The sequence below is a fragment of the Cheilinus undulatus genome, linkage group 8, assembly GCF_018320785.1.
Source record: "Cheilinus undulatus linkage group 8, ASM1832078v1, whole genome shotgun sequence".
Lineage (NCBI taxonomy): Eukaryota > Metazoa > Chordata > Actinopteri > Labriformes > Labridae > Cheilinus > Cheilinus undulatus.
This window is the reverse complement of record NC_054872.1, coordinates 684705-711920: the sequence shown is the minus strand read 5'-3', so window position 1 is coordinate 711920 and position 27216 is coordinate 684705. Positions and strand designations below refer to the sequence as shown.

At 39.3% G+C, this 27216-nt stretch overlaps 1 protein-coding gene across 1 annotated transcript in view; it reads right to left on the bottom strand.

Moving 5' to 3' along the window:
• Positions 1-339: 339 nt before the first annotated feature.
• The window catches only part of hace1 (HECT domain and ankyrin repeat containing E3 ubiquitin protein ligase 1), a 63573-nt gene continuing 36696 nt past the window's right edge, over positions 340-27216 (bottom strand). The window contains exons 16-24 of the mRNA XM_041793232.1: positions 23488-23585; positions 23319-23406; positions 23094-23243; positions 20052-20248; positions 19329-19460; positions 13394-13492; positions 9630-9700; positions 9442-9555; positions 340-5844 (exon numbers count right to left, since the gene is read on the bottom strand). Of these exons, the coding sequence (XP_041649166.1) occupies positions 5742-5844; positions 9442-9555; positions 9630-9700; positions 13394-13492; positions 19329-19460; positions 20052-20248; positions 23094-23243; positions 23319-23406; positions 23488-23585 (1052 nt within the window). The 3' untranslated portion in view covers positions 340-5741. The remainder of the gene's footprint in view (positions 5845-9441; positions 9556-9629; positions 9701-13393; positions 13493-19328; positions 19461-20051; positions 20249-23093; positions 23244-23318; positions 23407-23487; positions 23586-27216) is intronic.

Below are 27216 nucleotides of genomic sequence, written 5' to 3'. Positions count from 1 at the left end.
CTAACTTGATGCAGGAATAAAAGGTGAATTCACAGGTTTCTGACCCTCTTGTGGGTTAACAGCAGCTGCAGCGAGGAGCAGACGGACATTCAGGCGCTGTAATGTGATTGGTTCAGATCGGAGGCAGCTGCTCGGCTTTCTGAGAGCCGGTCAGGGTCCATTTAGCTCCGGAGGACCTGCTGCTCTTAACTGGTGACCCAACATGGCTGTCACGCTGCGGACACATATGTCTATCCACACAGACTCAGAGCACATCTGCTGTTCAAACCCTCGGCTTCCATTTTTATCTCCAAACAGGAGGAACATTTCTTCCTCTCAGCAACACCAACACACAGCACGTCCAAAAAAAAAACTGCTTTTATTGGAAAAAACCTTAAAGCACAGCGTCGTCTCATGGTAAAATACATCATTTGATACTGAACATGTACAGAAATATGTAAAAAGGCTCATTTTCAAAAGAATCTCAGTCCAAAACAATACTGATAGATAACAGCCCATTAATATGTACACTCCCTTTACTAGAGGAACATTTAAATCACAATTCCTGTCTCAAATATTCAGCATGCTTCTGGATCAAAAATACCAACAATAACACTTCAAATCCAGCCTTTTACCTTTGGCACAGCCAGCCAATCACATGTCGTTTAGAAACCTTTGCATGGCTTCTGGTTCAGATCTACAAAACAGAAGATTGATGTTCATTCATGATACGGAAAACAGCAAAATATTCAGTACAAAAATACAAAGACTTGAGACGATACACCACAGGACAGGAGCATTTAATGCTGCAGGGACGAATGATTCAGCAGATGAATAAAAACAGAAAAAATAAAATCAGAAAACTCTTTAATCTGCAGCTTTTTGTTCTAAAAACAAAATCCACTAATGAGATACAGCAAAGTCCACCTGATGATCTCTGTTTTAATGTTTCATTATTGGGCCACTTTGGCAACCACATGGCCAACAGGGAAGTATGGAGTCATTATTGCTGCAAAACTCAAGAGTTTGTTTGAAAGTTTTTCCATTCAAAGCCGCCTTTGTGCTCTCAACCATCTCCTTATTAGATTGTCTGCGTTTGTGTGCTAAATGTCTGCTTGATCTTTAGTTGATCGTATTTCCTGTTCCGACCGCTCTCCTCTCATTCAGGTTGATCCTGCTTGTTCGTCAAAATGACACTCTGATTTTTCTCTGATATTCTGTACAAAACTTTCTCTGCGCTGAAAATGTAAGTCTGGAACCAACCAGTAGGGCGGTGCAGACGTGACGTAATTTTGTAGACAAACCCGTGAGCTAGCGTGGCGTGTGTTCCCTCAGCAGAGAGCCTGTGGGGTTTTTCACTGGATCATTGCTAAAAATAAGATCTGTGTCCAATAAACGTTTAAGAAACTTACATACTTTGTTCATATGATCTTCACAGATTAATAATACAGGCATCATATTTGGTCTGTAAGTATAACTGACGAAAGTAAAAAGCTGATGTCATGCTATATCGAACTACGACACAGTTGGCTGAATTTAACGCCATCATCTGCAGATGGAGCGAGCGGTAGGCTCATTGGCCACCTTGGGGTGATGACATATACGATCCCAACAAACACTGTAAGCAACCGCCTTTATCAGGACATGGAAAGATACACGACTCAAAGGTGGGGCACGTTTCAGATGTGAAATAAAACATTAAACTCTCTTGAGCTTGTGTTCACCACAGATCTTATTTCAGGCATTTAACTGTGAACCCAGTCAAAAATCCCAAAGACTGTCAGACCAGGGAACCAGAACAGCTTAGATGCTAACTCACTTCTTCGCTCCAGGACTCATTCTTTCATCACTCTACAGGAAACAGGTAGAGGATGGACCAATCACGTTAGCTCTGTTCATTGTTGCTATGCTGTTCTCCAGGACAGATTTAATCTCACTGAGAGAGTCCAAACGTTCTATCACACACACGGTAAAAGTCTAAGGGTCAAAAATCATCATCAAACTTTAACAGTGATCATTAAAAATCTGTCATTCAGCAAAAATAATTAATCGAGCAGAAATAGCTGAATAATTTGTCTCATTTTTAAAGCCAAAATGAAGTCTGTAGGAGGAGCTGAGGTGGAGTTATAGAGCTAGGAAGTGACTGATGATGTGTGTGATCGAATGTTGGGACTCTCAGTGAGATCAAATGTCTCCTGGAGAACAGCATAGCAACAACGGGCAGAGCTAACATGATTGGTCCATCCTCTTCCTGTTTCCTATTGGTTGGTTTATCAAAAACCCAAGAGCAGAAACAGCTCAGAGTGGTTCAGGAAGTAAAATCCCATTTATTTTCTCCACAGTGGATTTGATTATTAGACATAAAATCAGACTTATCTGAGTCAGACTAACCAGCTACCAGAGAGAAGACTTAAAAAAGGTAAAACTAATATGGCTTAAAAGTTTGAAAAGGATATGCAGCTCCTTCCTCCATGTAAAGAAGTATGTCCACAGACTTGCAGCCTTACCTTCATCTACATTTTTGTGCTAAATCCCAAGTTTTACAGTCATGAGTGCTCAGGTAGCGGTTAGCTTGGTTCATGCAGTAAAGGAGTTGTAAGAAGGATTTTGTGAAACGTCCATGGGGGATTTGAATGGCATGCTCTCAAAATGTTACAATGTGCTCTTGAGATCTGCAACAATAATGACTCCATAGAGGAGTGTCCAGGTAGGGAAACGTGAAATGCATCTTCATTTTTATATTTGTGTTTAGAGGAAACTACCAAGGCCTTTGCACACTGAGGCTGGAATTTTCAGATCCGTACTCTGATTAAAAAAACACCACACTTGAACCTGGCATGCTGAGTTTGTTTATCTATTTATTATGAATGTAAGGGTCGACCAGTGTTGGTTTTTCAGGGCAAATACCCCCTGTTAATGATGTATGGAACCAATGTGTTTATTATGACACAGAGAAAGTTCTAAATGTGGCTGGAGTAAAACCAGATGATCCAAAAAAATGAAGAAAAATAAACAATTTAGCCCAAAATCTATGAGCATGAGAAACTGGACAGAGCTACACGATAGCAGCAGGAAACAGGAAGTGGTTCCACACGCTCACTGTGCCATTGGTACCCAGGCTTTAGTGTTGATTGGCTGGTTCTCATGTTACATCCAGCCAATCAGATTGTTTTATGTGTGCAGGACATCTGGACAGCTGCAGCTGCTGTGACCAAAACTCAAATAATCCTAAAAGCACTTTGACGAATTTAAACAACATGGGGTCTGATTTCTTTTGAAACATTCAGCAATTTTAGACAAAAACAACAAACTCAGTGTGCCAAGGCCTTCACAGTCAGTCGGAAATCCAGGAGTGTGAGAGAAGCATAGAAATGCCTAATATTTTGTCACTTTTCACACATTAATTGAGCTTAGGCTGTCCACAGACTTTTGGCTATGCAGCATTTTATTTTTCAATTTCTAAAGGAGAATCAGATGTTTGGCTTCAGAGGAAGGGCCGGGTCTCTCCACAGAGCCGGATGTTAAATTGGCATTTACGGAAGTGATGGAGGTAGGACAGAGAATGGAGGGGTTTTAGTGGTTCACACTGGAAGTACTGGTCAAAGAAGAACAGGAGTGTTAAACAGAGAGAGGGACACTGCAGAGAAATGAAAAAGGATATTTAGAAAGTCTGAAAACTTAAATTGCAATCTTTGTTTGTTAAATGCAGCCTTGATTTTCCATTTCATGGACCTAAAGACCTCTAGATGTGAAGATTTAGAACTTGTTTCAGTAGATTTATTCAGCCTGCAGCAGTTAATGTTTAAATGTGATCCTACACCCAATCAAAGCTCTGATTACACATGCATAAATATCCTCACAGCCATGTCTGGGTGTGTGATGAAGGCGTAACCGCTGTGTTATGGCTTCATTTTCATTTTGGCGTTCCTTTTTTTGCTCCGCCTTTCCACGCCTTTCAACAACCGAATCACAGGTAAGAAAACACTTCATCTCAGCATGAACAGATTCTACATAGGACCAAACACTGCCGTAACTCTGCCGTTGAATCAACTTCTCACTGAGCTGAGAGGCAGAAGCGCACCTACTACAGCAGCCAATAGGAACGCTCCCTCTGACCTGAGCCTTGATTGGCTGTGAGTGCTAGCCTCCTCATTGGCTGGAGCATGTTTTTGTGGGCATACGACTCTAAGAAAAAATCCCTAACTACAGCTTTAATAAAGACACAATAAAGCTAGACTATTACAGAAGATACAGCAGTTAGTGATGAATGTAAATCTCATTCTTCCACCTCTGAACAGAAAATTCAGACCTTCAGTTTCTGCAGATCAACCAGAAAATAATCTCTCTCATATAGGAGGCAGACCAAATACTGACCTTTTTCACAGATACTAAAGCTATATTCATGAACGTGTCTGACACTTCAACTGTTTATAAAGTATTACATAAAAGATGAGAGCTGTTCTGGTGAATTTGTCACAGTAAAAATAACATTAAAGTGTTAAAATCAAACTAGGTTAAGACAGGCGGGTACGCTGAGCTTGATTTAAAATTCACACAGAATTTGCCCAACAGATTTAACAACCACAGAGCGGCGCTACGGTAAAAAGCAATCATTGAAATACAGAGAAACAGCTGATCCAAAGCGTCATATTACCAACACTTTGACACTTATTCAGTTTCACATCCTCCACTGATAAACCAGGCTGATGTGAACCTCCAGGCTCTGCTTTGTGTTCTTTAACATCAGGTCCAGGTAACCTGATTTGTGGCCATTTAACAACATCAATAGTCCAGGAAACAGTCTGGATCCCTGTTGAGTCCAAATATCCCTCATTTCAAGAGATATTCATCTATTTTTCTCCTGTTTTCACTCACCCTTCATAGAGCAGACTGCTGTCAGAGTAAACCCTCTATTGTCAATGTAGCTTCACCCTTTTTGGAACGGACAGGTAAGCTTGGACAGTATGGATCAGCTATTTTGGACCCTTTCCAATTTTTGATAATACAAACGCCTATTGTACCAAACTGAACCAGAACCAGTGGAAATGACCTTTAAGGTTTTCTAGAAGTACCTTTATTTTCAATTTAAGAAAAAGCTTTTTATTTGGAAAATATTAAGTTAGTTTGAAGCAGTACTGTAAAAACTTCAGGTTTATGATTTTATGCTTAACTTTTCATGGACACACGTTTGATCAATCAGTGATTATAGCCAATTTCAGCTAAAACCTGCTGCAGGATCAATAAAACTACAGGAGACATGCAGAAACTTTTGAAGCTTTTAGCTGAGACATTTAGTAAAAAGTAGAGCATGTTTAAAAAAAATTACATTTCTGTAATTAGAAACAAAAGCAGCTTGATGTGGAGTGATGCTGGCCCTTTAAGAAATCTGCAGAAATGCACTTTGATTGATGAATTATTCTGATTCTCTCCAGGTAATCTCTAGTTTACATTCAGTGTTCCTGCATGGATATGTTCCTACATGATCATTAAGGAGGATTCATGGTTTAAATGCTTTAAATCACTAAATGCATGAGATTGATCGCATGCAAAGATGTTTTTTTGCATAAATCACCAGATACCAGCCACCATCAGACTCAGACTTATTTTGGCATGGGTACAAGGTGAGATCCCAGGTCCGTCTGGCGTCCCGTGCATCCAGCAGCACGTCAAAGAGGAATCAGGGTTTCCCTTCTTTATCTAGCAGAAGCAGCTCCGCCCACCGCTATGTAGGACGCTCTCAGCAGCAAGAAGTGATGCGATGATCACGCCATGGTGTACCCATAGCTCCCACAATGCAGTGCGACCAGCAGCCGGTCTCTGAGGACCTCCTTGCTGGGGTACTCGGGAAGTTTGAGCATGTTGATGCTGCAGAGAGGACAGAAGAGCAGAAGAGGAGAGCGATGAGGTATCGACCTTTAGAGAATCCAACCACTTGTTGGATGCCCCATCATACTCACACCTCTCCTTCATTTCTAACTGTGTCATCACTGTAGGACGACGGCTGCTAAAGGGACACACTGCCCCCTAGTGTTCATAAATATATCAGGTAAATATCCCTCAGCGAGGCTGCACACCGGCTCCTACTGTCTCTGCGTGTTCATGTCTGATTTCAGGCTCTTTAGCATCCAGTTAGAGGGGAGGAGGAAATAGGCAGAAATGTTATCAGTCCAAAGACTCCTCACAAGTTCTAGAAAGAAAGTCAGTGATAAAAGTGCTGAATTTTGTGGAGAATTTCCTTTACAATTCCTGAAAATTTTCAGATTAAGTCCCTCAAGTTTCAAAGCAAATCCTCAATAATTTTTTTAAATACAGATACATTCCCCAAACTTCCAGGCAATTGACCGATGGCTAAGTCCCGCCTTCAAACGCGATGAGCCAATCACAGTGCGTATACCACTCCAATACACTCGGACATCGGCTGCCTGGACGTCCATTGAAATGAATGGGAGAAAGTCCGTTTTCGTCTTGTTTTATGAGGTTTTTTTTTGAGATTTTAAGATTAAAAATGGTCAAACGGTGTTCATGGGGCACATGCGACTCCAACACAAGGTGGAGGCTGGGCGACGGAGTGTATTTTTTACCCTTTCCTAAGCCACATCTAAACTGAGAAAAGTGTCTTCTTTGGATAAAAGTTTTGCAGTAGACCACAACATCAACTCAACGTGGATAAAATTACCAACATCTGCTCTAAGGTGAGCCAGCATCGTATTTGAGGCAACATATTGTGACTTTACTGGAAAGAAATATAAAGTTATCTTTAACATCTCTAACGTTAGCTAAAGTTAGCCTAATGTTAGCTCCTAGCTGCGTTGTTCGTTGTGTCATGTTGCTTGTTGGGAGTTCATTGGCCTATTTTGTTCTAGTTTTTGTTCTTTGGTGATCGTACATCATTGTTAGCTGTTGTCCAAAGGGCTCTAGTTAAACTAACGTTAACTTCTGGAGCTTAGCTTCATGAACTTCTCTGTAATAGCCGAGATAACAAAGGTTGGCAGACGTTATGCTGAATGATTCAGTGTAAATACTGTAGCACCAAACTACCGGAGAGACACTCTGGGTAAAGATGGTAAAAAGGCCGTTATATTGTTGTCATATTCTGAGCCAAAAACCTGAACTTCAGTGGCTCTTTGATGCTGATCCTCTATCTTGTGGTCTGAGATTGTGATGGCAACGAGATGCAGTTTATCACGTTTGCACTGGGACCTGTAAATTTTGGCTGTAACTGAAGCTTTTTATCGACCTTCTCAACAATAAAATGATTAATATATCCCTCCAACGCATAGTTTAGACCTTTTTGGTGACTTCTAGATGATATGTGATCTTTCTGTCTCCAAAAATCATCCATGGCCTCCAGTGAAATGTCTCCTACTGTGACACCTGCCATAGCATCTGTCAGTGAATGTTCATTGTTTGTCCGAGTGAGTGGAGGGGGCGTGGCTTAGCCATAGGTCAATTTCTTGAAAATTTCAACTAGGCCTGTGCAATATATCGGTTTTATTGATTAATTCTTTTTTTTTTTTTTAGGATGAATTAAAAAATAAAAAGCTAGATTTTCTGAAATTCCTCCGCGCTCCTCTTTCTCTCCCCCTGGGGCTCCCGTAGTTTACACCCTCCCCCTCTTTCACCACGGAGCCAGAAACACAACAGCACGACTACCAGCGCAAATCCTGAGTTTCGTCCCATAAGAACTCTATAGTTTCGTCAGCTGTTTGGACCTGGTTCAGGTTTGCAGCTTCCGACCATGAACACACCACAGCACGCTGGGATATTTGTTTAACAACTGTAACAACTAAAGGAAGCAGCACGGCAAACGTGTGTCAACATCTCAATCAAAGACATGCAGCACAGTGGTGACTCTCACTATGGAACTGACAAGACCGCTACATCCATCAGACACACACTTAAAACCATCAATAGCACTTAAATCTAGTGGTGGGCTCTGGGCAGTAAACCAGTATCAGTACTGTCAGTTGTAAAAATTCTGCCACAGAATGAATTTCTCCATCACCGTCATTGCTTGCTTTAAATGGGTGTGTTCAGCTGTAGAGCCCACGTGAGGCATGACACAGCCACTAGCTAGCAAAGTGATGGGAGGCGGCTTATTCTGAGCCCAGTCAGCAGTAAGTTTAGCTCTAGCAGAAAAAGCAGCCAGGTAACTAACTGAACATCCCACACTCATGCTGCTGTATTGACACTGTAATACAGTAAACAGATTAAACCTGTGTTTTTCCTGTCTTAGTTTAATGTCTGTAATAATAAGGACCGTGGTTTGCTTTGTTTTTAGCTCAGCTCTGCAGTGATTCCACTTAAACAACATTTTGAAAAGTGTTTAAACTCCTGACTCTCTTAATAAATCCATGTTCAGTCCTAGAAAGAGCTGTGGTGTTAAACGAGACAGAGATGCAGCTGTAAACGCTGCACTTTGCAGAAAGTCGCCGTATCACTGCAGAAATTTGGTTGAACAATGATAAAAACACTGCTTCTGACAATTCCTTCACAATAAAAGTCTGTAGCTGTTAATATTTATTGAGGAATTTTATTTTGAATGCCCCCAATAGGAAATGAGGTGTACCTGATTAAAGCTTGACTCACCTCAGAATTACAGAAGTGAAACCTAAAACTATAGGATCAGTAACACAATATTGAATACAGACATTAAAAAAACATTTTTCATGTTATGCTCAGACATGAATTCTGTATGCCGTCACGGGTTTCTGCAAATAATTGCAGCCTTTCTGTGTTGATGTAAACTCCCGTTGCAGTAAAAAGGTGCATTTTTAAGACCAAGTTACAGTTTGCTCTTACCCAAGAGGAAAATTCAGTTGGTATTTGTTACATTCAATTCATAAAATAAAAGAAAAACATGTTTTTTATTATTTTTGTTGTCATTTGTGTGTTAAGTTTAAACAAGGATTAGAAAAAAAAACATTTAAAATGGTAAATCAATTTTTTTTAAAGAAAATCAGGGATTCAATTTTCAGGCCTAATTTCAGCGCCGTTCCCTGAAATCTGTAGATCAGCAGAGGGTGGCAAAGCTAGCGCTGGTTAACTGGTTGACTATCAACATGACCTGAAGCAGCAGACAACAGCAGCCTGCTGCAGGAGTGCTGTAGAGCTTTATGAAGGTGATTAGGCTGCTGTTTGAAATGGGATAGACGCTCTCCTCCCTGCTGAAGGTCTTCCCACTAATGGACTTTAAAATGACTACTCTAAGGTATAAAGTCGCCTTCAGACTGCATTAAAGATCAGTTTTAACAGGATGATGCATGTAACCTACACCATGTGACTTCATAAAAAGCCTCTGATGCTGATAGTGATGGATAAGAAATAACATGATGAAAAATACGACAAGATCTCAGAGATATCCAAAACTTAAATATGAACCTGACCGTGAAAAAAACATCACAAACAAAAACAGGCGAATCAGGCTCATAACTGCACTGAAACAAAGGAAGTGTTCCTCACCAGGTGCTGGAGGTAGGCAGCAGGTTGGAGGTGTACGGCACCGCAGCCACTGTGAACTTCTGTAGACCACTGCCCCCCATCAGGAAGGCGAAGCCCCCATGAGGAACCCTGGAGCTGAGAGGGAGGAGGAGTCTAAAGTAAAACACTCTTTAACACTGAGAACCACAATAGAGGCCAAGTACACAAACCTTCCAGTGACAAACTGCAGCAGAAGAACTCTCTCCTCCTGAGTCAGACTCCTCACCACCTCCCAGAACCACTACGGACAAAAACAAGGACCAGTGAGACCAGTGATACCAGTGATACCAGTAAGACCAGAGAGACCAGTGATACCAGTAAGACCAGTGAGACCAGTGAGGCTTAAAGAAAGATTGGAATTAAAAGCAGGAAAGTGTCCTGATGTTCTTTTTACACAAAGACATGAACTGCATGGCCTATGTCCAACTATTGTCACCTCTTTAACAGCTTTTCTCCCTCCTGGTGTCATCAATACGCTTTTAAGAAAATGCGGATTTACTCTGTAGCTAATAAACCCTGTGAGGTACTGGGTGTTGAAAACAGCAGAATATGAGAGCCACTACAAAAATAAATGGAGATGTTATTTTCAAGAAAAAAAGCCTACATTTTTAAGATTAAGTCAGACAGTTACAAGCAAAACAAATATTAAAAAGTCAAACATTTTTCACTTTATAAACTCCTTTAATTTCAAGTCTAAAGTCATAAATTTACATTAAACCAAAGGGGAAACAGCAGCTGAATAGCCCCAGTTTACAGAAATGTCTCTTCTTAGTCTAGATGATAATGATCCTGATAAAATCCCCCCACTGATCAGTCCCAATAAATCCGGCACTCATCTACAGGACTAGAGTAAGGCTAATGGCCTCACTGCATTCAGCAATTTTCAGCTTCATGATCTCAGAAATTCAGCTTTGGTTTGTGTAAATTTATGGCTTTTAACTTTCAATTCTGAGTTTTTTCTCAAAATGTACAATGGACTCAAACATTTTCGTTTTTTTCCTTGTACATTTTTGAGTTTTTGTTGATTTATGATATTTTAAATTAAAAAGTTTCGAGTTTTTTTCCTGAAAACTAGAATATTTTGTATTTCTCCTGTAAATTTCTGACTTTTTAACTTAAAATTTTTATTAAGGAACAACTTCTTAACATTGTTAATTCTTATTTTTTTTACTTGTAAATTAATTATTTTGTGAGGTTTTCCCCAAAAAACTAATATCCTTTAAAACTCTTAAATTTTGAGTTTTATCTTTGTAAATTTATGACTTTGTGAACTCTAAAATTCTATTTTTCCTCAAAGATTTAAAGTTAATTATGCATTAACTCAACTTCAGTTTAATGCCACTATTTTTCATTTGTGCCATGATTAATGCACTTGCATTCTGTATGACCCTCGACCCATTCCGTAGTTTGTGAGATCAGGAAGCAGCGCTGTAGTGATGTTGGCAGAAAGTGAGCAGAAATGGACAAAGGACGGAGATTTTTGAAAGGTGAGTTCAGCTTTAAGATCATGCCAGATAAGACTTTAGTTATTTTATCTTCATGTCGACGTGAACTGAGTCACCCTGAGTCTGTAGGGTTAACCCTAAGGTCTTAAAAACCCCGGACCAGTCGCTGGCCAAGCACACCACCAATGCAGAGAGCCGCAAACTTTAACAGTGATAGCTAAACGGGCAGCTGCAGATTAGAGGCTGGTTTATATTACGGAGGTTCTGCATCCAACAGCTGCATGTATCAACTTTCTTCTCTCGTCTTTATGAACGCTATCAGCAGAGACTTGACTTCTCCCAGTAATTCATCCATCCATTTTCTTTACCACTTATCCTGTTGAGGGTCACGGGGGAGGGGCTGGAGCCTATCCCAGCTGTCATTGGGCGAGAGGTGGGGTACACGCTGGACTGGTCACCAGTTATCCACAGGTCTGACATATAGAGGCAGACAACCAGAAACGCTCACACTCACACCTACGGCCAATTTAGAGTCACCAGGTAACCATCGAGCACGTCTGTGGTGGTGGGAGGAACCCAGTGAGAACCCACACATGCACAGGGAGAACATGCAAACTCCGCACAGAAAAGGTCCTGACCGGGGGGCGAACCAGGGACCTTCTTGCTGTGAGGCATCAGCGCTAAACCCTGTGCCGCTGTGCAGCCCCTCTCCCAGTAATCTGTAGTGTAATTCTCTAACTGTATTGATCATCTCTTTTTCTTGCATCTTATTCAGAGCCCTCTTGGTTAGAGATGGGAATCAAACCTGAGTCTGTAAAGATCCGACTCTGTATTTTTCAAATCCCTGCAAATCCGTAACCTTTTAGCTTAGCGCTACTGCTATGGAGGGCTCAGTGACGTAACGTCAGTTTGAATAAATAAGAATGTAAACTAAAAGCACATCCATACTGTATATTAAACCAGAATGAACCTTCAAGTGTCGGCTTTTAAATCTTGAGAATGACTCCTGTATGCTACATTTAGAAAAGATAAAAATTGTGTGATTCATTTGCGATAAATTATGAGTTAACTATGAAAGTTGTGAGATTAATCATGATTAAGAATCTTAATCTCTTGAGAGCCCTAGCATAAACATTTCAAACTCAGATTTCGGGAGTTTTGTTGTTTCTTTTTTTAAGAATACACTGCTTTCTCAACTCTTTGAGTTTTTCTCTGAAAATTTACTCTACATTTTAAGCATTTTCTAGGGAAAAAAAAACAAAAAAAACTAAAACTTAAAAATTTCTATTTTTGTCTCAAAACTGTACTGTTTTATAATGTAATGTTTTTGTTTGTTTGTTTTTTTTTTGTTTGTTTACCACTGCCAGGGGTTTGTTAATTTATAACTTTTAAACTCTAAAATTTCTGTTTCTTAAACTTGAAAATTGACAGATTCTCTCTATATTTTTGTTCTCTTCCCTGATTGGCTCCTGAAAACCTGAAATGACAACCATTGTCAGAACACATTGAGGTGAGTCCATGAACACATGAAGGATTTGCGGTCGGTATCTGAATGCCAAACAGAAATGAAGCCATGAGAGGGGGGATCTCCAGATGCCTTAAAAAACTAAGAACATTTTTAATGACACTGTTGCCACTTTACACCAATTCTGCCAAATTTAAAACTGTTTTCATCACTTTTTCCCATCAATTTCAACACATTTTTGCCACTTTAAACCTATTCTTTGACATTTTGTCCTTTTCACCACTTTTTCTTCCTGTTTTTGCCACTTCTAAACAAATCTTGCAGCTCTCTATCAGCCCTATTGTTGGCTCTGAGACCTATTATTGCCAATAATCAATCCTTTTACCACATTTTACACCACAATTTAATATGCCTATTATGCCACTTTTATCTAATTTTTGGCATTTCTAACCCATTTCTGCTACTTTTAAAAAATCCAATTTCACCAGCTTTCCCACCATTTTTTGCCATTATTAACCCATTTTAGCTATTTTTAATGTATTTTAATTTGTTTTTTAAGAAAAGGATTTACATTCTTAAGAGGGCTACTTATCACACAAATGCATTAGAACAATGTTTGCTTCACAGATAAGAGTGGTTATTATTCAGGTTAAATATAAAACACCACAGTTTAACTTTGAAATGAACCATGATTTTCCTGGCCCCCAGTTCAGTGGGGCCCCCCTAATGGACGGCCTTGTCTCCACATGACTATTCTTGAATGTTCATGGCTGTGTTCAGCCACCTTCAGCTACAGTGGGGGTCCCCGGTCTCTGACACCTTTATTTTGGGAGTCCTGAGCTGAAAAGGTTGAGAATCACTGGTTTAAAGGGTTAAAGGTAAAGTTTAATTCCATTTATGATTAGAGTGGTTTCTTCTTTGTTCTTATGTACAATAAAATAGAATAAAAATAAAGTGAATGATGATGGTTTATTTTACTCTGAGAGGATTCAGCCCCTGTCGTACTAACAGATGAACATCTCACCTCGATCACTGGTTCCTGTTGGTCGTATCCGCTGGTGTACTCGGTGTTCCTGCACCAATCCTGAACATCGATCTCTGGCATCCCCGACAGCAGGAGCTCCTACACAAACACAAACACAAACACAGCATGAGGAAATGCTGCAGCTAAAATCACGCAGGAGCGAGTAACAGCTCAGTTTTTAAATCTAGAATTTCTGCAGTGAAATGTCGACCAGGGCTTATGGACAAAGAGGACTCATATGAAGAGCCTCAGAGAGGATATATTGTTATGTGTACCAGTTATTTTAGCACAGTCTTCTTTGACCATAGAGAGATATTACATGTCATACAGTACATGTATTATCTCATTCTGGCCACACAGAGATGGCCATTCCCCCGTGTTTCTCCTTGACGGCGTCTCCTTGCTGACAGCAGCTGATCAGAGTTAAACAGAATGACCGAGACATGTCCAACAAATCCAGGACGGGATAATCATCATGCTACTCTATCGATCCTCTAACACCCAGAGAGGACGCAAATCTGCCGACATACACAAAAAAAACCTCTAATGGAGTCTGACAAGTGGGAGGGGCTTCAAGGTCAATGCTAGCCCACCCCTAACAGACACGACTAATCAATCCACGCATCCGAGAGGGCGGGGCCACGGGAGGGGACGCGGAGGAGGAGGAGTGGGAGAGACGACAGAGGAAAAGAGGAGGAGGGAGACCACCGGGAGGAAGATGACAAGGTAGAAGATCAAAGGAAGACGGAGGAAGATTTTAAAGAGGAACAGCCGCCGCTTCCTCAACAATAAAACACCACCAACATTCACAAATATGTTCCACCTTTTTTTTCAGTGAGCATTAATGTGGTAAACAAAAACCTCCTGCTAGTTAAAACCTTCATCCAATGTTCAAATCAACACTGAAATCTGCAGAAAGGACATTAATTGTCTCACTTTAAAAGATGGCCAACAGTTGTATTATGATGTGTTTAGGGTCAGCTTAGCAGAACAATGACAATGTAAAGATAATGTTGTGGTGTGTTCAAGTGTCTATGAAAATTATTCACCCCTGGGATCTTCTACCCTATTATTGATTTTATAAATCATTCATGGTCAAAATAATTTGGCATTTTTGATTAAAAAAAGACAAAAAACGTCTTTAATGTCAAAATGAAATAGATTTCTACAAAGTAATGTCAGTTTAATAAAAATCTGTAATGTAAAATGACTGCATAATTATTCCTCCTTCTAGTCAGTGTTTAGTAGTAAGTCTCTGAATCTGTGTGGGTAGGTCTCAGTCAGCTCTGAGTCTGGGTGGATAGGTCTCAGTCAGCCCTGAGTCTGTGTGGATAGGTCTCAGTCAGCTCTGAGTCTGTGTTTATAGGTCTCAGTCAGCTCTGAGTCTGTGTTTATAGGTCTAAGTCAGCTCTGAGTCTGGGTGGATAGGTCTCAGTCAGCTCTGAGTCTGTGTGGATAGGTCTCAGTCAGCTCTGAGTCTGTGTTTCTAGGTCTCAGTCAGCTCTGAGTCTGTGTGGATAGGTCTCAGTCAGCTCTGAGTCTGTGTGGATCGGTCTCAGTCAGCTCTGAGTCTGTGTGGATAGGTCTCAGTCAGCTCTGAGTCTGTGTGGATAGGTCTCAGTCAGCTCTGAGTCTGTGTGGATCGGTCTCAGTCAGCTCTGAGTCTGTGTGGATAGGTCTCAGTCAGCTCTGAGTCTGGGTGGATAGGTCTCAGTCAGCTCTGAGTCTGGGTGGATAGGTCTCAGTCAGCTCTGAGTCTGTGTGGATAGGTCTCAGTCAGCTCTGAGTCTGTGTGGATAGGTCTCAGTCAGCTCTGAGTCTGTGTGGATAGGTCTCAGTCAGCTCTGAGTCTGTGTGGATAGGTCTCAGTCAGCTCTGAGTCTGTGTGGATAGGTCTCAGTCAGCTCTGAGTCTGTGTGGATAGGTCTCAGTCAGTTCTGAGTCTGTGTGGATAGGTCTCAGTCAGCTCTGAGTCTGTGTGGCTAGGTCTCAGTCAGCTCCACAGTATGATGTTGCCACCACTGTTAGTGGGGTGGTGTGTGTGTGGTGATATCAGTGTTTGATGGACAAAAAGCTCCATTCTGGTCTCATCAGACCAAAGAACTTTCTTCCTCTTGACCATGGAGTCTCCCACAGTCCTTTTGGTGAACTCTAGTCCAGATTGAATCTGAGTTTTCTTCAACAGTGTCTTCCTCTTTGCCACTCTCCCATAAATCTCTGACTGGTGAAGAACCCGGCCAACAGTTGTTGTCTGTAGAGTCTCTCTAATCTCAGCTGCTGAAGCTTGGAGCTCCTTCAGAGTAGTCATAGGTGTCTTGGTGTCCTCTCTCACTAGTCTCCTTCCGGCACGCTCACTCAGTTTGTGAGGACGGTCTGATCTAGGCAGATTTACACATGTGACGTATTCCTTCATTTCTTCATGATGGATTTAACTGAACTCTGGGGGATGTTCAGAGACTTGGAGATGTTTCTGTCGCCATCCCCTGACTTAGACTTTTCAATAACCTTGTTCTTTTGTTTTCATGGTGTAATGGTAGCCAGGAATATTGATGAACCAGTGATTGGACCCTCCAGACACAGGTGTCTTTATACTACAATCACTGGGACACATTCACTGACCTCAGCTGATCCTCATTCCACTAATTGTGAGACTACTAGCACCAACTGTCTGGACCTCTGCTGGGTTAGGTCAGTCACTTTACAGGGGCTGAATATTTATGCATTCACTTATTTTACATTACAGATTCTTATTCAATAAAATATTTTGTCAAAATCTGTTTTCATTTACATTAGAGAGATTTTTTGTTGGTGATTTTTTGGTCAAAAATCCAAATTATATTTGTCATCACTGATTTATAGAGTCAATAAAAGGGTAACACATCCAAGGGGAAGATTAATTTTTATAGGATCTGGACATCCAGAGTTTGGCAATTTCTTAAAACCTTAAATAAAAAAAAAGATAATGCATCTAAATCAAAGTTGTTGCTAAAATATTAAAGTTTGTGATTATACCCTTCAAGGAAATCCAGTTTCTTCACAACATATGAAAAAATAAAATTTTTGTGTTTTTTACATCGCAAACAAAAAGGGTTACCCCCCCCCCAAAATAATTTATATTTGATAATTATAATCAAGTCTTATCTTGATCAAAAAATTAATGCAAAAAAGTTAGCATTTTTTAAAATCTGTGTTGGGTCCATTGGAATAGTCCATGTTGCTTAGGAAGGTTCCTGACTGATAAAACGACCTGGAAGTATTTTAGTGTTGGCTGTGAAAAAGGCTGTTTGAATTCTCTTACTGAAAGGAAAGGAGCTTCATTAGTTCCTTTATTTTCTCCTTTAGCCAAGGAAACTCTGAACCATCCTTTACCCATGGAGAGACGAGAAGACGACCCACAATGCTTTGTGTAAACTTCATTTAATTTTACTAACCCCGATTTAAACAGAAAAATTCACTGTCAAACTTATAATTCATGTGATAAACAAAGTTGGTTCTCAACTCAAGCCAGCATCCAGGCTTTGAACTAAAACTAGAAGATCCGAGCACATCACTCCAGTTTTATCTTCCCTTCGCTGGCTCCAAGTATGTTTAAGAACTGATTTGAAGATTTTACTGATGACTTTCAAAGCTTGTAATTGCCTGGCTCCTACCTACATATTAGATCTTTTAACCCCTTATGAGCCAGCACGTTCCCCCAGATCCTCAGGCAGGGGTCTTCTGGTTCTCCCAGGCGCTCAGCTGAAATCTAAAGGGGACAGGGCTTTTTCAGCCAGGGCCCCGAGGCTCTGGAACTCCCTGCCTGAGGAAATCAGGTTGGCTGAGTCAATGACTTCTTTTAAATCTCGACTTTTACCGATGAGCCTTTCCTGAATTTTCTTGAATTTTATCTGCTCGTATTTACCTGATTTTATCTGAGTTTGACATGTCTTGTTCTTTTTACCTGTACCCACCTTGCTGCCAGATTACCGGTATTTTATTTGAATTGTAATTTCTTTTTCTTGTGAAGCACTTTGTAACTCTGTTTTGAAAAGTGTTCTGTAAATAAAGGTTATTATTATTATTATTATTGTTATTATATTATTATTATTATTATTATTATTATTAACAGTAGGAATCAGGGATGAATAGAGGAATATTACAGAAATGAAAACTACATCATTCCACTTATAATGATTTTATTTCTTCTTATTTCCATTTTTATCCAAACAGTAAACCCATCAGTCAGCATTATAAACTGCATATGTTTCACTATTTTGAAATATTAAAGTAAATGTGATCAAGATTTGTAAATCACAACCAACTTAAGCAAGTAAGTTAACATACTGCCATAATGGGATTATCATATTTATCATCATATTTATGTTAGTAAGATGCTTATAGAACGTTTATAGAGCGTTTTAGATAATGGGCTAAAAGAAAGACAGAAACAGAGTAGACTGATAAAATTAACAGAGACGAGAGAATTAAAGAAAAATGGATAGGTAGAGAATAAAACAAAACTATTTCATATCCTTGAAAAATAAAAGAATTTGTATATTATTCATATTGTATTATCATCATAATAATATTCATCTACTCGTATTGACTTTGCAGAGAGTTCAGAAACGTCTCTGCTGTTCCAGCCCAGTGGCAGGGCACTCTAGTGTGCCTTAAGGCAGGTCTAGGTGTGCCTTGGGCACCAATGATACTGAGTTGGATCAGTCGCATTGGTGCTAGCATCCTGGCTAACAGTTACCTCATTAAGAGCTGAAAAGCATGGCAAGCTAATTTTGGGTTGATTGGATTGGTTCTTTTGACAGCTTAAACCATTTTGCTGCTTTTCTAACCCTTTTACTCCTTCTTAATCACTTTTAACCCCTCTTTACCACTTTATTGCACTGTAACTCTTTTTTCCACTTTTCTGCCACTGTTGATCTATTTTGCCACCTTTTTGACACCTCCAACCCATTTATTTTTTTTTGACAATTTTCACCCACTTTTGCCTTTGTTTGATCACATTTTGCCCAATTTTGCCTTTTTTTTAATCACTTTTAACCCATTTGCCACTATTTTGACACTTTCAGCAACTTCTTGCCAATTTCAACCCATTGTTTGGCCACCTTTTTACCATTTTTAGCCCATTTCTGACTTTGTTTTGTAACTTTTTATCCAATTTTGCAATCTCCATGATCCCCCGGTTGGCTGTGCCCCAGAAAGCTCTCCCCTTTATCCCCCCTTATAGGCCACCTTCACTGTAATATTATTTAAAAAGTCTATTTTGTATCAATTTAAATATGGTGTGCCTTGAGATTTTGGCTCAACCTTAGGTGTGCCCTGGGCAAAAAAAGTTTGAAAACCACTGTTCTAGACGTTCACAGTCACAGTTCTTCATCCTAAAGAGACCTTAGGATATAAAAACCTTAATGAGCTTTTATTAATCAACAAGGTTTTCACGTTTCATTCGCTGCTCATAACACAGAGAACGCACCGAGTGGTGGATGTGAATTTTGTAGTCCATCAGCGTTAAATTGTAGTTTTTACACAAATAACACATGTCACGCCCGTAACATCCGCCTAGAGAAAAGTGCAGTCAGATTCCCTGATCACCGCTGTTCTCCTTCCTGTCCTCTTACCTTTCCCTGACACTGTAACGTTTTTCACTGCTGTTAAGAAAAAGTGGATAGGAAAGGACTTAGGAGGTAATAATACATCAGATTAGAGAAGTTATTTTCAATTAACTGGGGCATCCCAGTGCAAAAATTCTACACATGCACCTGGAAATGTGAGGTTTATTAATTTCACAAGGATCAAAAATGTAAACTGGGCCCCAGTTTGATTTTAATGGGAGTCACTCAGATCAGCTCCCACGGGTCCGAGGACTGACTACATTAGAAACAGATCAACAACAGTGATGAAGGCTGGGAATTTCCTCAGGAGGAGGAGGAGGGAGTCTCACCAGTTCGTACTCGTCGAAGAGCTGGATGAGTGACGGGGGGATGAAGGTGTGGAAACCCTGCAGGAAGGCGTTAATCTGAGGCTGGATGGCCCGAGTCATTCTCAGCTCCGTCACCAGCTGGACGTATTCGGCCTGACACAGACACAGGGATCAGTTAGAGCTCTGTTCTTTATGTCACAGTGCCCTCTGCAGGATGGCAGAGGCACCACACTCTCTAATTAGGAGCTTCCAGGCGATGAGCTGCAGGACAGAAATCAATCGCTCACCGGAGACACGCTGAGGAGGAATGTACTGCAGGGAGACGCTCATTAACGACACCTTCAGACACAAAAATACTCCAAACTTTTTATCTATAAAGGCAACTTTAGACTCCTTATCTGACTTTAAGAGATTAAATATACACCAAGTGTTCTCCTGCGCTCAATTTAAAGGAAATTAACTCATCTGGGGAGCATTTTTAAGATTTAAAATCCAGGCTGGCTGAAATAACTTCAGCTACAGTCAATAATTACAATGTGAAAAATCATTTTCTCGCATCACTACAAACTAAACTAACAATATGACTGATTTTATGAGAGAAATAAATGTTGTAATGTTTTTTTTCCTTTAGACTTTTCTTACAAAAGAGGAGTCTTCCTAAATAAAGCACTGACGTTTTGTCTTTTCACCCATCAATAAAGCTCCTGAGTCTTGTCCAAACACCTGAAACCACCTCTGACTCACCTTGTTGTCCTGGGTCACCAGGATGCTGGTTCCTCCAGGTTTGAGCGGGACTTCCTCCATCGCTCCAAACACGTCCGTCTCCACAGAGAAGGTGAGCTCCAGACCCAGATCGCTGATGTCATTGTCCAGGATCCACTGGAGGTTCTTGGCGTACTCTGGATCGATGGACGCCACGTCCTGGTAGTTTACCGGGATGCCTGGAGAACAAACCGAGAGGCGCTGAGCCACAAATATAGATATTACACTAAACTAACATCCTCAGATCCTGATGAGGGTTTTTCCTAAAACACAGTCAACGTTTCTGCTGTTAGAGTTTTTGAGGTAGACGTCCAGAATGTTCACTGAACTTTGAGATATTTGCTTGAATTGTCGGATAAATTTTGGAAGTTTGCTTGGAAATTTAAAGCATTCAAAATGAAATTTTGGAGAATGCATATTTTGGAGAGTTTCCTTTGAAGTTTGGGGAAATATGCTTGGAAATCTTTATCGGCATTTTAGTGGGAATTTGGGAGATTTCTATGTTTGGTGGAATTTTGAAAATTTGGGAAAATTAAAATTTGGTAAATGTATTTGTATTTTTTGGAATATGATGTGATGTTTGCTTTAGTATTTGTACAGATTTTCATGGAATTTGAGAAAATTCTTTGTATGTTGTTATTTGATCAGGAATTTGGAAAGGGGGGTCGTCCTTTTCAAATTTTCAAAAAATTTCATGGAAATTTGTGTGGTTGTTGGGGGGATTTGATTATCAATCAATCACTCAATCAATCAATCAATCAATCAATCAGAGTTTAGCACTTTTCATACAAGACAATGTAATGCAAAGTGAATTACAAACAGACAGATAAATTAAAAGACGATAAAATTAATCTATTTTATGAGGGCCAACTCTTCTCCCTCTTCTTCCTATAATAATCACAGCTGATATTATCACTATTATTATTATTATTAATATTATTGACATTATTATTATCATTTTGTTGGTTAGTTTATTCATCTTTTTATGTAAGGTATTTGCACTTTGCTCTGTATTTCTTTGTGTAATTTTGTCCAATGTGTCATTCTTTTTTTAAATCTTTCATCCTATCTATTATTCTTAATATACATATATTTTTTGTCTGTTTTTAATTTTATTGTTAATTATTATTAATAATAATAATAATAACAATAATAATAATAATAATAAAATTTTTATTATTATCATGATTATTTTTCTCCACATAGAACTCCCCATACTGGCCATAACACTCTAATGTCACAACGGTTCTCCATCTGGAAAGTCTTTGCTTTTGGCCTTCAATGGTCTGTATTGCTGTCTTAACAATGTGTTCCTTGTTTATTTAATTTTTATATTTGTATTATTATTTGTTTTAATATCATATATACATTTTTTACTATTATATTATGATTATATTAACAGATGTAGATTTTTATTTCTTTTTTTAAATGTTCTTTGTTTTTCTTTTCCTCTCCCTCTTCATCTCTCTCTGTCCCTCAGGTACCACTTATATATCATTCGTCTGTCTTGTTATTTCTCACCAAAAAAAAAAGGACGATAAAAGGCAGTATGACCCAAACCCACCCTGCCCAACCCTTTAACCCACCCACCCCCCACCCACACTAGTAGATCAGGAAAATGTAAGTACCCAGTACGCACCGAGGAAACACCATCTTAAGGTTTAAAATTAGTAAACACTGGAGATTAGGTTAAAGTGTAAAATAAAAAATATCATCAAATAGAATAAAACATAAATTGAAAAGGAAGTAAAAAACATAAAATAAATAAACAAATAGTAAAAGGGTTCTGTAATGAGAATAAAAACACTAAAAAAATTAATTCTGAAGTTAAAACAGAATAAGATAAAACCTAAATTACTAAAACAGATTAATTGAGTTTACTGAATTAAGATAACAGCCAGACTAAAAAGGGAGGTCTTGAGTTTGCTTTTAAAAACATTAACATCACCAACTTTTACCAATTTTCAGGTATTTTATAGAAATTCAGGAAATGTCACTGTAATTTTTGGGAATGTTATTTGAATTTTTGGGGGGGATTTCCTTCAAAATTATTGGGTACTTTCATGGAAATTTGGGAAATGTATTTCTGGTATGATTTTAAGAGTGCCTTGGGAAAAAATAGTTGAAAACCATTGTCCTAGGCTATCAAGGATCTACAGCAATGATACTCAACATGTGGCTTTTTTTTGTGATGATTTGTGGCCCTTTTATGTCTGAATTTGAAATATTATTCCCCCAGAAAACCTTAAATAAGGGAAACATTGACCTCAGAAATTATCCATTGCCAGTCACATTAATCAGTTTGTTTCCTACGCTTATACAGTTAGCTTTGATGGCAAAATTTTAAATTTGTCTGTATATTTCCATTGCCCTTATTTGCAACTTTTGCCCATTTTTCCCAGTTTTGGGGTTTTATTCTGCTCTTTACCATTTGCATTTTCTCCCTATTTTTGCCACTTTTCACCCATTTAAGCTGCCTGTTGCAATTAAATGCCACTTTTTCCCATTTATGCCACTCTCACTTTCCAGTCATTTTTGCTATGTTTTTACCACTTTTTGACCATTTCTACCACCTGTAGTTTATTTTTGGTCACTTCTCACCCAAATTTTGCCACTTTCTGCTCTTTTTTTGCCAATTTTTCTTCCCCATTTTTGTCACTTTTCACCCAGTATTTGGCATTTTATGCAGATTTTGCCCCTTTTCACCATTTTTGCTGCTTTTTGGCCATTTTGCTCACTTTAACTTATTTTTATTGCCACTTTAAACCATTTTTGCCACTTTTCACCACTTAGATTGTGTCTCTTGCAAAGGTATTTTTCAACAATTTGGCGGGGTTGAGTAACACTGGACTATGTTAATAAAACAGATGCTTTAAATGTGCCAGAAATCATCATATTATGGACAGTTGTGGCCAAAAAACCTCTCCACATGATATTTCATCAACAGGACATCAAATCAGAAAATTCACTCAGGGTTTTATGTTTATAATGACACATCAACAATCATGTTTCAGGTTTTCTTACCCAGAATGTGTTTGTAGAAGGAGCGGGTGAAGTAGATGTTGACCAGCTGTCTGTGATACAGAGCTAGACCCAGAATCTGACCTGCAAACCTGAAGTAGTTCAGATGGTCTGGGTTTACTGACGAGTTACTGTTGGGCTGGAAAGTGGTGCCTAGAGAGAGAAAACCGGGTTTAGATTCCAGGATCGACGTCTGATTGAGGGGTCAGATCAAAGACTTTAACATACCATCGGCTGACTGTGTGAACAGGCCGTAGTCTGGATTAATGATCTCATTGGACAGGATGTCGAACCACTCCCTGACCACACCCTGGCCCTGAAACACAACAATCACAGCTTTAGGATAAGATACAAAGGTTATATTAACCAGTCACACCAAAGAAAAGCTGCCACTGACCATGCCCTCCTCTCCGTGGAAGCGGACAGCGATGCCCTGTTTGAGCTTCTCATTGGTGGACTTTGAAACCATCTCACAGCTGCTCCTGAAGATGGAGTCTGACAGGGAGACACAGAGAGACCAGGAGCTTTCATGCTCTTCTAACAGACCAGTACAAATCTGTGCAGTCAGACAGTCTAGGACTTCAAACTGATTTTAATATCAGACACAGATAACCTGAGTAAAGACTAAAGTCAGTTCCTAAATGATGATTTCATTTATTAAGGGCGAAACCATCCAAACCTGGCTGGTCCTTGTGAAAAAGTCATTGCCTCCTAAACCTAATAACTGGTTGTTCCATCCTTGGCAGCAACAACTGAAGCAAGTGTGTGTGATAACTGTCAGTGAGTCTTTACATCACTGTGGAGGAATGTTGTCCCACTCTTCTCTGCAGAACAGTTTTCATTCAGCCACATTGGAGGGTTTTCCAGCATGAATGGCCTCTTTAAGGTCATGCCACAGCATCTCAGTCAGATCTAAGTCCAGACTTTGACTAGACCACTCCAGAACCTTCATTTAGTTTTAGTCCATTCAGAGGTGGACTTGCTGGTGTGATAGGGATCATTGTCCTGCTTCATAGCCCAAGTGGTCTTGATCTTGAGGTCATGAACTGATGGCCGGACGTTCTCCTTCTCAGGGTTTTCTGGTAGAGAGCAGAATTCATGGTTCTAGTGGTCCAGGTCCTGGTCCAGACCATCACACTGCCACCACCATGTTTGACTGCTGGTCTGATGTTCTGCTGATGAAAAGCTGTGCAGTGTTATTCTTGGCAGCTATTTTTAATTTTTGTTTCAGTCTTAGCAGGGTCTCTGCAGGTTTCAACATATCAATGCCATGTGAATACAATTCAAGACCCATTCCACATCCATACTGGCAAAATAGTCAAAAAAGACATGAAGGGAAATCGAAGGCCCAGAATTACTTGCAAAGTAGATGTAGGGCCCTATGAAATCTGTTTTATTTTTTGCCAAATTCATTTTTTTCCATTTTAATGTTTTTTGGAATTCCATTTTTCAACCATTCCACTAATTTTACCAGAAAAAGGAGTGTCTTGTTTATGTTAATGAATCAAATGTTCACTAATTAAATAGAAATAGCCTTAAATTTATTGAATAAGGGCCACAGTTGGCCAAGGAGCCACTGTTTGGATAACCCTGATATAAAATAATTATAACCAGTGTAACAGTCAGATATTTCCAACATTTCAGGACACATTCACGTGTATAATCACATCCTAACTGATATTTATAATGGAAGTGAAGAAATTCTTCTGTTCTCTCAAACACAGTGATAGTAACTTAATAAGAAGTTCACATTAAAGTTAGATGGTTAAAAGTAAACCTGTTACTAAACTTGTATTAACTCTCACAGTCTGTAACAGTCCATGCAGTCTGATTCTGCATTGTTCTCCTCCTGACTGTAACGGTTCTCTCCTCATCTCCTTCGCTGTCTGTCCGTCTGCCTCATATCAGAGCGCTACGTTAATCCGGACACGTGTTGGCTCGTTAAGCAACCAAAGGGAACTACAGTATCTACAGGATGAATTATTATGATAACTGTTACTTGAATTTAACATCATTCAGACTGCAGGACTTCATAAAATCTCGAGTCTGTCCTGTTAATATATGGTTCCTCTGGGAACATATTCCTCAGATATACAGCGCTTCACAAATGTATTAGACCACCTGTCATATCTGTCTCAGAGACCATCCAGCATCATGAAGTGTTTTAATGCCGACTCTTTCATTTTCAGTCAGCTCTCCACATTTTACCATTTTGAACAGGAATGAGGAATTTCAAACTGAATTCACCCAAATTTGAGCCGGCTCACTGGGCTTCTCTGAGAAGTCCGAAATGAATCAAGCATAACATTCAACCACTAAAACTCATTTTTCTGTTCAGGAATGCAAGTAAATAACTATAATTTGACATATTAATCAAGAAATATTAATGTGCTATACTTTTTTTTCATTTTTTTCATTTTTCGAAATCAGTAAATCTGAAAATTTATGGATAATAATAATAATTATATTTTAGCATTAAATTATCATTTGGGTTAAAGAGCTTCTACATATTGGTGTATTAACCATTGCAGAAACATCAAAAATGATTTTGGTAATTACCAATGCTGTTCATTTAGGGCAGCTGTGGCAGAAACCTTACTTTGATTAGGGTTAGGGTGGTCTAACTCATTGAGTGCCATAGACGTATACATACATCAAAGGTTTTTTTTGGCGGCTGGCACAAGGGGGCACTCCCACGCTCCCTGTGAGTAATTTTGGGGCTTCTGGGATATGTAGTCGGAACACTACAGTCGGAAGTGACGGTAGATCGAACATCAGAGTTTGAGACCCTGGGGTCAAAGAGCAGAGCGATCGTTACGGAGGCAATCTAAACTAAAAGTTCTAACTTAGACGCTGGAAGAAACTTGAAACTTTTGCCTGAGAAATCTCTTACTCACTGAAACCGACATTGGACTTGACGACAGCGAGTCCAGGGATCGGCGCTTTAATTCATCCGTCTGTGCCAACCAAGAGACTAAAGAATGCCGCAAGGTTTCTCCATGCGTCAGAGAAATAAGGCAGCCTCTCGACAGATGGATGCATACAGCAACAAGCAGGAGAGGATGTGGGCATATAGGGGGGTCCCGTGGAGGCCGTCCAGTTCCAGAGTGTGAATGACAGTGACTGGAAGCATTGTTATTTATTTTACAATAAAATAACACTTGTAATACAATTTTCAGATGTCTTTTATGTCTTTAAAGGCAAAATTATAACATTCAAATCACTGTTCTGCTTGACAGACTCTCTTTCAAAAAAATGCATTTTTCTCAGCTTTCTAGAAAAAAGTGGTCTTTTTGGTGAAACTAGCCTCTATTGAATTTCAGACAAACAAATGTTTTTTTTTTTTTTTCCATGATGAAATAGAGAGTTTCTTCTTTCATTTGAGCTATTTGGTGTTTTCAGAATCATAATACAAAATATTCTGTGGGTCTTGAAAGATGACTCAAAAAGGCCAAAAGCGCTGGCACAAGCCACTTTCCATTTTATAAAAATGCTGGCACTCAATGAGTTAATAAATTTGTTAAGCACTGTACATTCCTCTTTCTAAAAAAACAAACAAAAAAAACCCATCATTTTAGTCAAATTCATTTGATTTCCGCGTAAATTGTAAATTCTGTTGTTATTGGCCAATTCCGCAATTCCGTTATAATAATACATTAATAATACGTTTTTAAGACCTTTAAAAATCGTATTTAAGACATTCTATGAGATTTTAAGAGAATTTTAGACGTTTTAAGGCCTTAACTTCAAATTATTGGATTTTAGACTTTTTAAGACCTGCGGATACCCTGCTTAGTCTTTAGGTTAAATGCCTTTTAGTTTTAGTCACATTTTAGTAATTTCCACCTTTTTCAGTTTTAGTCAACGAAAACTGTAGTCTAGTTTAAAAAGTCCTCACATTTTAGTCTTTACTTTTAGTCCAATCATTTATTCTTTTGCCTAAATCTGGTACCAAATCATGGTAGTGTGTTCTCTGCACCCTGCCAATCCTGGGGTCCCTGCTTTCTACAGCTGAGAGGCAGAATAGATACAGATGAGCTATATTTGGGCAGATTTACCCACAGTGGAGAAATAATGTTGATTTTGAATTTCCGACAAAAACTAAATTGAATTTTGGTCTAGTTTT